Source organism: Pogona vitticeps, chromosome 3 (genome assembly GCF_051106095.1).
Source record: "Pogona vitticeps strain Pit_001003342236 chromosome 3, PviZW2.1, whole genome shotgun sequence".
Classification (NCBI taxonomy): Eukaryota; Metazoa; Chordata; class Lepidosauria; order Squamata; family Agamidae; genus Pogona; species Pogona vitticeps.
Window position 1 is genome coordinate 223,101,080 of NC_135785.1, and position 15,860 is coordinate 223,116,939.

The 15,860-nt window shown below is 38.6% G+C and overlaps 2 protein-coding genes across 6 annotated transcripts in view; one reads left to right on the forward strand and one right to left on the reverse strand.

Moving 5' to 3' along the window:
• The window catches only part of ARL13B (ARF like GTPase 13B), a 50,782-nt gene that overhangs the window by 12,454 nt on the left and 22,468 nt on the right, over positions 1 to 15,860 (reverse strand). The gene's annotated exons all lie outside the window — the stretch shown is intronic.
• STX19 (syntaxin 19) lies at positions 4,745 to 15,216 on the forward strand. The gene is made up of 2 exons (XM_020810279.3): positions 4,745 to 5,000; positions 12,255 to 15,216. The coding sequence occupies exon 2, from the start codon at positions 12,307 to 12,309 to the stop codon at positions 13,186 to 13,188; it is 882 nt and encodes a 293-aa protein (XP_020665938.3). The 5' UTR covers positions 4,745 to 5,000; positions 12,255 to 12,306; the 3' UTR covers positions 13,189 to 15,216.

Sequence of the window (15,860 nt, forward strand, 5' to 3'; positions counted from 1 at the left end):
GTGTTCTTTTTTTTTAATTTTTATTTTTAACAAGGGGGTGACAAAAAGGAAAAGGGGAATTGAGGTTAATGGGAAAGAGGAGAAATAATATACTAACGTCCATTCTATACCTATTGCCATATCAAGATTCCAAGTTACTCTATTTACTCTTTTCTGCCTTCCAGGTGTAAGTTCTCGTTTCAATATATGCTATTCATGCGCTGCCTGTTGATTCAGTCCACTTGTAGAATAAGTACCATCTTTCTGTTGCCTTTTGTAAAGGACAGTCCTTCATCACTTCTGATAAAATGTCCATTTCCGCTGTTTCCCGTATCTTTTCTATGAAATCTTCTTGTTTCGATACCATCGGACTTTTCCAATTTTTGGCATAGAGAATTCTGGCTGCAGTAACTATGTATATAACTATACAGTGGTGCCTCGCACAACGGGTGCCTCGTAGAGCGATGAATTCGCTCTACGAGGCCGTTTTTGCGATCGCAAATGCGATCGCAAAACGGTGCCCGTATAGGCGGGAAATCGCAGAACGAAGGTCGGTAAGCTGCTCGCTTACCGACCTTCGCTTTGCGACCCGCCGATCAGCTGTTCCGCAGCTTCAAAATGGCCGCCGGAACAGCCGAAAGGGGCCGGGGTGCAGCGTTTTCGCGCCCTTGGTAAGCAAGGGGAGCGCGCGAAAATGCTGCGGAAGCCCCGAAATGGCTGCGTGCAACCATTTCGGGGCTTCCGGCAGCGTTTTCGCGCGCTCCCCTTGCTTACCAAGGGCGCGAAAACGCTGCACCCCGGGCCCTTTCGGCTGTTCCGGCGGCCATTTTGGACCCGCCGGACAGCTGATGGCAGCCATTTTGGCGCCCTCGTTGTGCGAGGGGAGGGCGCGAAAATGGCTGCCAGCCCCTGGGAAACATCGCACAATGGTAAGTATTCTATGGCATTGGAACGCATTAAACGCTGTTTAATGTGTTCCAATGCCTTTTTCTGTTCCGTAGTGCGATGTTTCCCACAGCGAAGGTTAATCCGGAACGGATTAACCTCGCTGTGCGGGGCACCACTGTATATTCCTTTGACTTATCTATGTTATCATGTATCATACTCAATAAAAACAGTTCTGGGGTTAATGGCACCTTACAGAGCAATATTTGTTGCAGCATAGCATGTACTCTTTTCCAATACTGTTTCGCTATTCTACATGACCACCACATATGATAATAGCTTCCCACTTGTGCTTCACATTTCCAAAACAGATTTGATACATCTGTATACATCTTCAACAATTTTTCTGGAGTCATATGCCACCTATAAAACATCTTGTATATATTCTCCTTAAAATTAACCGATCTTGTAAGCTTTATATTACTTTGCCATATTTTCAACCATTGATCAATATCAATATTATGCCCTATGTTTTGTGCCCTTAGTCACACATTTTTAACCATTTCATCTTGCATTTTAATTTCTAACAGATAGTTATATATTTTCTTAACAATTTGGCTTTTGAACCTAATAACAGCTTATCAAACATCGTTTGTTCTGAGTAGAAACCTTCTATTTTGTCTTTTTTATATCTAGATTCCAGCTGTGCTCTGGACCACCAGTCTATATAGATATTCTGTTACTCTAGCTCTTCTTTAGACCTTAATTCACCATCCTTTTTAAATAGATCTTGGTATCTTAAAAGTTTTGCTTTTGTCATGAGATTACATTGTGTAAAGGCCTCTATAGGTGACACACATACAGGTGTTTTGTAGTAAATTTGTTGTATAATCTTCCTCCACATTCCCAATAGAGCTTTTCTTATCATATGTAAATTAAAATGCTTTTCTCTTTATCCTTTTTATACCATAGATAAGCATGCTAGCCTAATTGTAAATCGTGTCCTTCCAAGTTAAGTAATCTATCATTTTCCAAAGTTATCCATTCTTTTATCCAATCTAAAATACAGGATCTATAATACAGAACCCAATCTGGAAGACCAAAGCCACCCCTCTGTTTAGCATCTTGCATTGCCTTAATTTTAATTCTTGGTTTTTTTCCTTGCCATATAAATCTCATGATTATCTTATTAAGTTCTTGGAAAAAGGACTGTTTTAATATAATAGGAATGTCTGGAATAAGAATAGGATTTTTGGTAAGACACTCATTTTAATCGTCACAATCCTTCCCAACAACGATAATTGTAATTTATCCCATTTCTCCAAATTGTTCTGTATCTCCTTCATCAATTTCATATAATTATCTTTGAATAATGTACTGTGTCGGGATCTGCAAGATGAAGGAAAGTAGGGGTCTTGCAGATGAAGCCTCAGGGCAGGGATCTTTCTCCTTGACCAGCAAGGGGGAAAAAAAAAGACGGGACACTCGAGTGTATGGCAGCTGTTCAGAGGCGGAATCTCCCGTTCCCCCGCCTCCTCTTCTTTTATTGTATCCCCCTACTACATTTGCTCTAGTTAATCAATACAGAGGTAACTAATTTCCTGAATACACAGGCATCAGTAAACAGAGTGGTTGGTAAACAGACAGGCTGGTAAACAGACAGTTAATAGTAAACAGACACAGCTAACTTCAAATACACAGCCAATGTAAACATTCCTCAGGTAGACATTTTAACTACATTACCCAGAGACAATAGACAGCAGGTCAATGATTTATCCGTTACTGGAAGTTAGCAGTTATGTACGTGTCTTGCAGCTAGGGCATTATGTCTGCTACTAGCATACAGATATATACATTTAAATACATTTATAATATACATTTGCTACTGCCATAGATATATACATTTTAAAGGCATACAATTTCCCCACAGTACTGGTCTTCTTTGTAATTTGTATCCCTAAATATTGAATTCTCTTTTCCTCTTGGAAGTTCGTCTTCTCTATTAACTTCTGCCATTCTTATTCTCTTATATTTTTAGTAAGTATTTTTGTTTTCTTTTGATTTATTCTCATTCCTGCCATGTCACCAAAGTTTTTTAACATTGCCATCAGGTCTTCTATTGAATGCACTGGGTCTTCCAGTATAATGACTAAGTCATCTGCAAAAGCCTGAAGTTTATAGATTTGGCCTTTTACTTTCAATCCTTTCTTAAAATATTAAAGTCCCATCATTAGTAAGGAGTCCTTCATAGAGACAAAATTCATTGCAGAATGAATCCATAGTAGCACCATCAACAGTACAAATGTCATTGTACAGGTCTTCGAATTGTTTTGCTGTGTTCTGGATGTGGTGAGTGAGACTGGGAAATGCATCCCTGCCTCAATTACTGTTGTTTCATAGTTGTCTGGGTTTATGAGATAAGTCAGTCTTCACTAGTAAAGGCAGGGGTAAGAGAAAGGACCCCTGACCACAGATGTTTCTGTGTTATGTGTTCTACAATCTAGAAATGCAATGCAATTAAAATGTACTTCAGAGGAATTGGTCTTTCAGAAAGATTTTGAGCATAACTATTGCATATTTGAAGATGAAGACGACACCACCACCTACTGAACAATGCTTAGAATTTGAAGATTAAATGAATCATAATATTCTCCCAAAGCACTTCTTAAACACTTCAGAGTGTACTTCAATAGAAGCACAGAAATGCCTTCAGTAAACCTGTAGAAGTTTGAGGGCCAACATAAACTCGAGGTAAAAAGAGAAACATCACCACAGCTCCTGTTTCTGCAGCGCACCCCCCCTCCAACTCTGGGAATGTCCATGGTGGAAAGAAGAGGACAGGTTGTTTTCAATAGTTCTTGACTGCTTGGTCCCTTTTAGACCTGGCTCTTCAGGACCAAGGCTTGAGGGCGGCAACCTACGAGGTCGTCTTGCAAATAAACAAGAACAGCTATTTCCTTTCAGGCTTTCTGTTGGTTTGTTGATGGGGGTGAGGTGGGATCAAACAATGTTTTTTTATTGTTTTTAATTGGAAACAACAGTAGCAGTATTTTGAAAAGACAACTTGTTTATATATTTTTTTTGCAAAAAAAGGACTGACAGCTACTTGACATAAATATTCTAGTGGTTGTGAACATGTGTTTCCTAGCTCTAGGTACACTATAGACATTTTTGCTTCTTCACACAAACATTTCTTTCAACATGGTACATGTACTGAAAGACATCAAAATTCTCATAGTATCAGAAAATATGCCAGATGTCATTCAACATAAGGTTTGTGGGGTTTTTTTTTACATTTTCCTGGTTGAAAGTTACATTTATATGTGACCTTTCCTCCAAAGAGCTCAGGGAGGAACATCTGATTCTACCCTCTGGTCTGATTTTTAATTTGAGACCAACCAAAATGCATTTCACATTGTAAGTTATTTTTAAGGAGTTCAGATCTACATTATCTTGTGTAACTTGTGTTCAAAAGATTGGGTTTTCTACGCAGTAGCTTTTCATTGGCCCCCATATCTCTGCTGAAGGTTGGCCATCTCAAGCTGGCTCTTACATAGCTGTGAAGAGATAGCACCCGAAGCAAAATTGTCCACCTCCTACATGTACGTATAGAGCTTGATGACCCCAGCTAATACACTAGAAGCGTTTCTCTATCGTCATATTTTCTCTGTTTAAAATGAGAAGCATTGTCTACAAAAATTATCTAGTTACATAATCAGAGGACTTCTTTTCCCAAAGTAAAATCATATTAGGCCATAGATATTTTCACTTACAGTAAGTCAGCAAGTACAGCAAAAATACAGCCAGGCAGGCACTTCCTGATGGTGGCTAATTAAAATAGAACGGCCCGCCTTGGAAGCAGGGCTGGGTCTCTTAACAGGCAGAACCAGATTCCCCAACTATAAAGTAACCAATTTGCTGTTGTACTGTAGTACAGCATAACCCGTCAAGACTCTCATGATCAATAGCTTTCAAAGATGCACTTTTCAAGTGATTATTAAAGTCTAGGAGGATTAAGCAAGCAGAAACTGTTTTAATGGATCTCACACTCCAGCTTTATTGTTTACCCGCAGAAGGATATTGCAAATTATCTTAAAGTACCAGATTCTAAAGGAGAACAAGAAGCTTAAAAAAAGGTAAGCAGATTACTTTTATTTTACCTCAAATAATACCAAATAGGCTGTGTGAAATTTAACTGTCAAGTGTCACAAAAGTAGTGCCTGCCCTCCACAAATTTATAAAGCATTTTTCATAGATATGATTGTAGAAGTTTATTACCGAGATAGATGAATAATAATTTGCTAGACAAGTTTTATGCACCTAAACTAGTTTCTCTTGGAAGTGTGCCAAAAGGAACTTAAAGATGAGAGCGAACTTTAAATTTTTCAAATCAACCAACTCTTTCTTTGCACAAAGTTCTAATTTTAAAACAGAAGAGTTACGTTAAGCTGTATTCCAGGGCATTGGCTTACTTTATCTGTAAAGTTAAGAATACCAAACTAAACAAAGCAGGTTTTATTTAATTTTATACAAGAACTTGTAAATCATTTTTGATTTATGGACGATTATCTATTCTAATACTTGGAAAACAGCAGGAAATCAAGAAAATAAAAAATCCGTAATATGTTACAAACTGCCTATGTGAACTTTATTACTACCAGAGAACTTCAGCACTTTTAATTTAGCAATCATAGGAAAGGGAGTGTATGTGTACATTTGACAGAGATGACATCATCTCATATTTATGAAAAATACTAGTATTGTACGTGGATGTTCTTTCAGTCAACATTTATGCTCTGACAGAACATAAGGATCGTAATAACTTTCAAAATGAATTTTAATCTGGTATTTCCCTAATATTCAAAGAGTTGGGCAGTTTGAACAAGAATCACTAAAGACAGAACAATACTGTATATTAAGCTACATCATAGAGCTGCGAGCTACAGAGTTAGCATAAGGAAATGCTTTTTTTATCTCTATGTACAAGGTCCCCTTTATAAGGTCTATTTTAAAATTGTAGGATTTTATGACATTTGGTTCAGGTAGGACATTGAACAAATAATAACAGTATTAGTAATAACCGTAACTGTAATCAAATGTGTCTGCTACTGGACTATGAATGTGAATACTGCAGATCAGATGTTTCCGAATTACACAAAGCAGAAAATTATTTTCTATGTTAACATGTATGTTGTGAATGCTCCAAATGTCTCTGTATTACAAAAGATTCTGTAATACCCAGAATACACTCAATACAGAGTTGACAGAGAGCATATGTTTTGCATGCAGAAGGTCACAGCTTCAATCCCTGACTTCTTTATATAGACGTAATGAGAAACCCTATCTGTTCTCCAACATGTGCAACATAAACTCCCAATACTTGCAAAATATAAGTCCTACTTTAATTCAACCCCTAAGAAACTGTTTAACAATTATCCAACCAATATTGCAAAATGCAATTATAATAGTTGCAAAAATAATAGGTTTCTCAGGTAGATATTAGCTCAATTCATAGGTCTTTCTGAACATTGTACTGTTAGCACCAGTCTGTTCTTTTTTGTTGTTGCAAACTGACAACCGCAAATCTAGTTTCACTGTAAGCAAGAATGCATAGCAAACTCCTCCTAATTTCTGAATCACAATACAGTATCTTTCTGTGGGAGTGTTAACTTACTGATCTCCACCCTGTATCATTAAGTTCATACATCTGGAGCAAGGAAACTCCTATTCATGCACTCCTTACAATAACAGTTACAGTAACTATACTTGTGCTAACCATGCTCCAGCATCCTTAACAACTCCTCTGAAAATTGAAATTACATCCCTACTAATTCAATAGGTCTAATCTAACGTAATTTACTATACTGTACTAGACAATGGGAGTTGGGCCATTATTTATTTAATATTCATGAAAAACAAACAAACAAAAGCCACAAACGACATATATTGTTACATATGTACATAAACATGCCCCCCCAAGAACAGTGGCATACAAAAAAACACATCACAGAACAAAGTAATCACACATTTTAAAGCCTTTCTCTTTCAAAATAATTATCTTTTCAATCTGAGACAGCTCTATTTTGTTGCTTATTGATAATACAATTTGTCATTTAATTACAGAGTTGTTAAATATATTAATGTTGCTAAAACACATACTAGACTGTGAAAGGCATTTTCATACTACTGTTAGGAAATCTTTATTTAGCACTCCTAAGCATGTTCACATGGCCCCAAAATGAACTTTTCAATGAATGCTCTAAACTGTGCCAAAAACAGTTTTGCAACATTACTAAAGGCTGCTGATGCTAAATCACGTTGTAGGATATGGGAATCACAGAGTTTTGCAATGGTTAGGTATTCTCAGAATAAAAACTGATTGACATTGCCTTCTTCCTTGTAAACTGCTGTTGTCCATAAATTGGCCCTGAAATATATCAGCTCTGTAAATTCTAGGACTTTCATAATACTTTCAGAAGATCAGATTGGAACCTGTGCTTTAGAAGATGGTTACAAAGAGTCACTGGAAATTACTGTATTTCTCAATATTAAGCTGAAGGGACGACAACCTTGAGGGGATTAATAGGGTATATTTAGGAGTTATATCAATTAATTTAGGTAATTCCTACTGTTTCATATTTTCCTTCAAATCCCTATGAAACACAGATCCCAGGCCAGAAACCATATCTGTAGAATTTTCAAGCCCTTGAGTTATTAGACAAAGTTGTAAACAAGGTACCATGCATCCCTTGTATTTACCTCCATTTTTCTTTGAAAAAATGACAGAGAAATAGTACTTCCAGTTTATCTGTGACAATTCTCAGTCATCCAGGTGAGGTTATCTGGAAGGTGAGTCATGGACTGCTTTCTTATTAGGTTGAAACGTTTCACTATTCATCTAAGTAGCTTGGATGTGTTTGGAGCTCCAGACTGGAGAAACCAAACAGCCATTAAATAGGAGAATGGCCCAGCACAGGAGGGGCAATGGCTCAGGACCACAATCAGCAGTGTGCCTTCATTTGAATGATAAAGGACACTCATTTGATGACCAAAATGTACTCATTTTGGATATAGAAGATAGGTGGTTTGAGACAGGGGCCAGGGAGGACATACATGTGCATACAGAAAATCCCTCACTCAACAGGGATGGAGACCTTAGGGACAATCTGTCTCCTATTTGCTGCCCTTTCATCTGTCCCCAGAAAGTTCAGGACCACACATACCAGAAAGACCACTGTTAATGGCCGTTAACAACCCATAACAATGGGTGGAGAAGGCCTGCAGAGGTGGAATTTTCACTCACTCCCAGTTCTTTGTCCTTCTAAGGAGCCTACTGAGACCAGGAGGAAGTGAAACCAACATGGAGGATATATCAGGGATCTCCTACCAACCCTCCTCTAACTGAAGAAACTACTTGGATGAGTAGCAACACATTTAAACCTAATAAGAAAGAAGTCCAGTTGCCATGACTCAACTTCCAGAGTACTTCCACTCCTATGTTATGAATTCAAATAAGAATTCCACTTAAAAGAAACTATATTATGCCATACATTAAAAGAAGTAATTTTCTTTAGACAGCTATTCCAAAGAAAACTGCAAAGGTTCCACTGATTATAATACCACTTGAACACCTATAATACCACATACTGTAGACATATATTCAGAGTGAATAAAAATCAGTGATTTTGAAAGAAATGTGAAACTTGGATTTTAAAAATTAAAATCACATTTTATTTTTCAAATGCTTTATTTGCTCACAGTAAGGCTGTAACTACATGATTAAGTACTGTGGAATTTGCTCTGCTTATACAATGAGTGAATTTGAAGTATTTTTACTGACCACATAACGCAAAGCCAGATTTGAATTTCTCCAGCATCTCGGTATGTAGGGAGTTGGGGCATAATTTTCAGGACAAGGGGGAACATGTCCCCACATTCTTTCTTCTTCCTCATCTGCCCCTCAATTTTTTTTCCAAAAAAATCTTACAAATTTAATCCACAGCCACTGTATGAACACTGATTGTGATTTCAAATGTAGTAAGTACAGGCTACAAATTGAATTGCTAAAAATCGAATTTTCAGTGTAGTCACACCCTTACACTGATTCAGTGGCCCACTCTAATTCTAACTAACTACTGGACTGGACTTCAGCCAATCCAACAGATACAATCAGGAAAAATTAGTTTTCAAGCAGTGTTTGTAGCTCCAGAGATACACATCTGTTAACAGCAATAAATGAAGATGAAAAATAACAAGCTTGAGCAGTCCAGTTTTCCATCTCCGAATGAAGTAATTCATGGAGCTCCTCTCCCCAATGATACAGTATCTAACATTCTTAGAAGCCCTGTTAAATCTCCAAAGTTGCTTTGAACAGTTTCCTTGTGTGATACTGTTTTGTTTAGAGTATAAACCCTACTTATTATCTGTCTGAAGCTTTGTGTAAACCGAGTAATGCCCTTAGATATCTCACAGTGCAGACTTCCGGGCAATGGCTAGAGGACTGTAGATGTTGAAATGTGAGCAAGAAGTTATAGCAAACAAGAAAGCACTTCTGAAGGAGGGAACTGAATGACTAAATTGAGACTGAGCAGTGATTTAAACCAATTAAGGTTTAGATCAATTTGATTTAAATCAATTTAACTCTGCACATGTTGGTTTTATCAGTGGAATTTCCATACCACTGCTAATGTATTTTGGTCCCCAACGGACTGAATCTTCACATGATCTAGTCATATTATTCAACCAGTGGTCTATGAGAATTGAAGTGCCTGTAGAAGTGCTCTATACAAATGGGGAGAGGGGGTAGCATATGATCAGGGATAAATAAGCTCCAGGGGCCATCTCTCCACTTCCATGACTCTCCTCTCCTAGTTTTCTATTTGAAATAGGAGGTACTTGAAATATTGCTTCTAGTTTTTTAAAAAGCACTTCTGCTTGCATAAGGGTAGATTATTTATTACTAAATTAAAGTGTGGGGTGATCGGTGAACCTGGAGACACAATCCTCTTGCCTTTTAAATAAAATTCCCTTCATCTGCTATATCCATACCTGCACTCTAGAGAGCTGGGGAAGGTACATATGCTGCCTTGAGGCCCACAAGGCTGTATGATTTCTACATAGGGTATATAACATTGCTCTGAGTTTGTAGTGCATAGCTTAGAAAACTAAGCACATGCAGTCATCTCCTACCATCTACAGAAAAGCTCTAAAATACAGTGGTGCCTCGCTTGACGAGGATAATCCATTCCAGTAAAACCACTGTAGAACGAAATCGTCATCAAGCGAAAGTAAAAAACCCACTGAAATGCATTGAAAACCAGTTCAATGTGTTCTAATGGACGAAATACCTCTTCTGAGGCCCCCCTCAAAAAAAGGCGCACTCAGCAGCAGCAGCTACCTCCACCACGACAGAGGAGCAAACTTTGCGAGGCGAGCCCAGGCAGCCTCCAGGACCAAGGCGGCTGAAGCAGGACAAAGCACCTCTGGGTGCTGAGGCGGCTGCTGGCTGGGCTGGTGCTGGGGGTGCTGAGAGAGAAAGAGAGCCAGAGAGCCACTTCCCTGGAAGAGGCGGCGGCAGCAGCTGCTGTTGGTGGCTTGGAGGCGCTCTTCAAGGATGGGCTGAGAGCGAGCTCCGCTCTCAGGCATCACACAGTGGCAGCTCGGGGGAAAGGGCCAGCAGTGTGCCTCGCTCGCCAGCTCTCCCCCAAGACAGCATCTCTTGCACTCTCCATCCAGAACTGCAGCCTGCCAGTCTTTGGAGAGAGCCAGTGAGTGAGGCGAGGCTTTTTTTTACTCTTGACAGCAGAGGCCACATGGGCGCTTCGGGGGGCAGGCAAGGCAGGGGCCACAAACTATCATCCGACGGGCCACAAGTGGCCCCCAGGTCGCATGTTTGAGACCCCTGAAATAAGGTCTTTGGGGGATGGGGGAAGGAGATTTTGTGAATGAATTGTGACAAAAAAAAATCCCTACCACCTCCCAGCACTGCCCTTGTTCATACCTGAATTTTACAGCCTATGACAGGCTTTCTTCTTAAAACAAATATTTCTAATAGGGAGTGGCATGTATGTACTGTACATAATACAGTGGTGCCTCACTTAACGAGCGGACCGTACAACGACGAAATCGCATAGCGATCCCTTTTTTGGGATCGCTAATGCGATTGCTCAACGACGCTTAGATAGGGCGAAACTCGCTTTGCGAAGATTGGTAAGCGTTTCGCTTACCGATCTTCGCAAAAACGAAGCCCCAACAATCAGCTGTTCGGCAGCCAAAATGGCCGCCGGAAGCCCCGAAATGGCCGCGCACAGCGTTTTCGCGCCCTCCCCTCGCTTAACAAGGGTGCAAAAATGGCTGCCGGCCATAGGAAGCATTGCTGAACGGTGAGTTTTCGGCCCATTTGGAACGCATTAAACGATGTTTAATGTGTTCCAATGAGTTTTTTTGATCCGTTCAGCGATGTTTCGCTATAGCGAAGGTTAACCGGAACGGATTAACCTCGCTATGCAAGGCACCACTGTACTGTATAACAATTTTCAAAGAAGAATTACTAGGATCTAAAAACAAATAAACTGGACTGTTTTATTTATGTTTTAATGCCTGCTTGTTTCATACACTACTTTAAATTTTATGGGATCAGTTTTTACTGTATTTTATAAAACTTATTTTTAGCTTCTTTGTGGGGATGGGGGATGTAAATAAATGACACATATCTTGCATTTCCATGTTAATATATGACTTTTTTTTTCAAAGTTCACAAAGTGTTTCAGGATTTTGGAGAGGCAGATCTCCTTAGGCAATGCCTAAGTACAGGTGTGCTTACAGCCTCCTAGACAGGACTACCAGACTGCCATGAGATTGCATGCTCTTTCCTGCTCTTTTCTTCTTTTTAAACAATTTTTCAAACATAATACTACATGTGCATAAGTAAATGTTAACCATAGCTTCTATTAGAAACCACAAATATCATGGTTAACTCACAAAAAAGAAAGGCAGGGCAGTTATACAAGCCTATAAACAGGGCGGGACAGTTATGCAAGCCTACAAACAGCTCTAACTCATGATTGGGGGAGGAGACTGTTACGTACATGTGTCAAGATGCCTCTTATATGCTGATGACTTCAGCTTGCCAAAAACAAGGGTCAGACATACTAAAATGGAGTATTATATGAGCATAATTCTGTCAACAGCAATGCATATATCACACCTATATCTCAAAGGAACATCTTTGGCTGATTGGTGACAAAGTGCTTCAAAGACCTAAGAAAGGAAGGGTGTTTGCTAGTATAGGTAGCAGACTTCTACAGCTTGTGCATTATTTTGACTTTCTCTTTTATCTCTGTTCTCCTCACATAGTTGTAACAACTAACAGAAGCAAATTTTAATCCTAGGTGTACACCATTGTCTGAATTAGTAAGAGATCTGCAGTAAATTCTGCAGAAGATGAAAGATCGTCTTCAGGAGCTTAAACTGAGAGCAAAGGAGCTACAACTACTCGAAGAAAACAGCCGTGTTCCTGGTGTTGTGGTAGAAGAACAAGGAGAATTTGAACAAACAGCTATCATTTTTGAAAAGGAGCCTGTAACAGATAGGTACCTGGTTGAAATCCAGCGACTTCACAATGATATTAACCACTTGGCTACAAATGTTCAGAAGTTTAGCCAACAGCAAAAAAGTCTGATAGCTTCTATGAGAAGATTCAGCATGCTTAAAAAAGAGTGCAGTGCCACAAGAGAGATAAAAATTCAAGCAGAGCACATTAATAAGTGCCTTGATGACTTGTTCAAAACAACAAAAAAGGCAGAAAAACAGCATGGATCATCATCTGCTATTGGAAGAGTTCTTAGCTCTCAGCGAGCAGTTCTATTCCACCGTTTCCAAAATATCATGCTTCTGTACAACAATGCTATAACAGCTAAGCAAGAAAAATGCAAAGGCTTTATTATGCGCCAGCTTGAAGTAGCTGGAAGAGAAGTGTCAGAGGAAGAACTGAATGATATGGTTCAAGAAGGGAAATGGGAAATCTTCAATGAAAATTTACTTACTGAGGTCAAGATTACCAAAGCTCAGTTATCTGAGATTGAGCAAAGACACAGAGAATTGGTTAATTTGGAAAATCAGGTGAAAGAGTTAAAGGGCCTTTTTGGCCAAATCTCACTTCTAGTAGAAGAGCAAGGAGAAATGATCAACAGCATTGAAATGGAAGTGACTAATACACAGGACTATGTTCAGATGTCAGGAGAAAAGTTTGGGTTGGCAGCCAAGTATCGAAAGAAACATCCTTGCAGAGTATTATGCTGTTGCTGCTGTCCCTGTTGCAAATAACAAGGCTTCTGGCCAACTCAGTCTTCCCTGTATTCACCCGGAACTAGCATGTACCGACCAAAGGCAGCCTCGTTACAAGGACAATAGCTGCGCTGTCAGGCATGGATGACATTATGTCACAGCTATTATTTTATTCTTTTCAAGTGACATGTCCAAAGTTGAAGTGCCATGTGAAGTACACAAAACAAAAGCTAAGAAGCAGAAGAAAGAATAGGAAAGGAATGGGAAGCCTTGTCAACTTCCACATGACACAATTTTAACACCTACCTGACGGCTCTTTTGTTCTAAAACTGAAAAGGTATAATATTTTTTTAAGGTATTATTTTTTATAAAAGAGGGTAATATTGGGCTAGGTGTAAAAGGAGGCATGGTACGTATCAGTTTACTAATGACCAAAGCTCCCACTAAGGTGCGGGCCTGTAATTCTTCCCCTCTCCGCACACCCACAGTGATAGTTTCCAGTCTCCCATTTAGGAGGAGAGTCACACACATGATGGGGTGAAGTTGTATGTGAGACGGGCAGAGCCCCACCCATTAAGGCTGAAAATTAGAGGGAACATTGCTAATGACACTATGAGGAACACATATGTCAAACAGGTGCATGAGGAAACAGGCACAACAGAATACAAATTCAATTTACTTCCTTGAGAAATGTCTGAATGCTTCTAGCAATTTTGTACAGCTTTCAAATGAAGGAAAACTGCAAACCTATAGTAACTGAAATTAAAAGTCAACATTATCTGAAAGGTGCTCAGTGAGTTATGAAAACTACATGGAAAACTGGTGACCTGTTCTAAGAGAAGAATGTTTCAAACTATTTGTGACGGTGGTATTTTTGTTGAAAGACCGCTGAAGGTTGTTCAGTCATGACAGCTAAACTGATATAGGTTAAAAGGCTGAAGAAACAGTGAGATACACTATGCATAAAATGAAGGCTAGAACTATTTAAATATTGTACATTCTCTTCTATGTCATTTATGGAGTCCTCTGCATGTCAGAAGTGGCAGCTCTCAGGATATTTTGAGTCTTGTTCATGTGTAACTAAAGTTTTTATTTAAAACTTTAATGCATAATGTATATAATGCTTTAAAAAGTAACTGTTATAAATGTTTCATGTGGTTCACCCGTATTTGCATATTCCCTGGTGCAAAATACAAATTATCCCAGCAGTGGAGGTTCTCTGTGCTTCTTAAACATTTGTTAGTTGTGGTAGTTCATTTTATTTTTGAGGACTAATAAGCAAGATACATGTAAGATAATTAGCAAGTACATAAATATTTGCTTCATACAATGGCAAATGTGCGTACACATGGGGAAGACTTGTAGCTGTTCACAGGGTTCTGATACAAGCACCTGTGAAAGCCAACAACAGCACAAACACTGTGTATGAAGGCCAAGAGTAAAAAATCTAGTTTTGAAAAAGGCTGACACAACATCAGGAAGGTGTTTTGTTCTCTTTTGACTTTGCTTCCTTTTAAACATGCCACCACCATACTGCTTGGGAAAGTCCTTTTGAAACTTTCAGATTTAAAAATGCTATGTACAGAAAGAAGGGCTATTGTTTCACAAACATGAGATTAAAGCAATCATTGCCTCAGGACAGATGTGGTGTTCTTTCTGTCCTAGTCATAATGTTTTATTTATAAGTATTGAAACAGGCAGGAAGCAGGCAACAGAGCAGAGGTGTAACTAAACAATTATTAGGCTTTGGGTATATTAACAAGAGATTTTCCCAGTTAGCTTATACCACAAATACACTCTTCCCCAGTTCTAAGTACACAAAAATTCAGTAAGACAAATAGCACAAGCCCAACTTAAAATCAAAGATCCCTGTAACTTTGTTAAGAGCCTTGCACTGCAGTGGTCTTAATTTGCAACTGAAAAGGTCAAGATATAGCCAATAATTATGCATAAATTAGCAGCTTTTCCCTGTAAGACCACTTTTAAGTGGCACTTCCATGTCAAATTACCCCACTGCACAAATGCAAATTTAATTTATTTAAAACGCAAATCCATCTTCATCCTGTAGGCAAGACAGAGAATACTATATACTATATAAAGTGCAAATCTATCACTAGTGTGAGACAACCATGATTGTATGTGTGGGAAAGATTAAATTAAACAATGTTGCCAATTTACATATTAGAGTAATAGAAAGAAATCATGTTTTGTCATAATTGCTGGGAAAGACAGTAACAGATTTGAAATGTATAGCTAAAACATTAAGCACCGGGTAGGTTTGAATAACAAGGAGCAATTTTCACCCAATTAAACAAAAATCTTAGACATTTTAAGGACAGGAAGAATTTTGGGTTCTTCCATTTTGCTGTAGGCTGATTTAATGAAGCTTTTGATATATGCAGTATAGCTGACAAAATATAATGATTTCATACAGTAATAAAAGTGCTTTAAAATTACTTAAGTATATAGGATAAATAGAGAGCAGTTTCACATTTTACTGTTGAACACAGGCACAAAATTGTGACTGTCCCTCTGTAGTATATAAGTGAACTCTTGGCCTTGATTATCCCCTTCTAGTTTTTATGCCAAGAAATCTAATCATTTAAAAATACTCATAATTAACTGCACTATATGTCTATTTTGCTTTTTAAGACCTGAGGAGTTTTTGTATCAGAGACTGAAAAGCAAAGTATGAACTGAGTGGCTGTACT

What these genes read in the sequence shown, in the direction of transcription:
- STX19 (XM_020810279.3), top strand. Translation starts at nt 12,307, where the DNA reads ATGAAAGATCGTCTTCAGGAGCTTAAACTGAGAGCAAAGGAGCTACAA.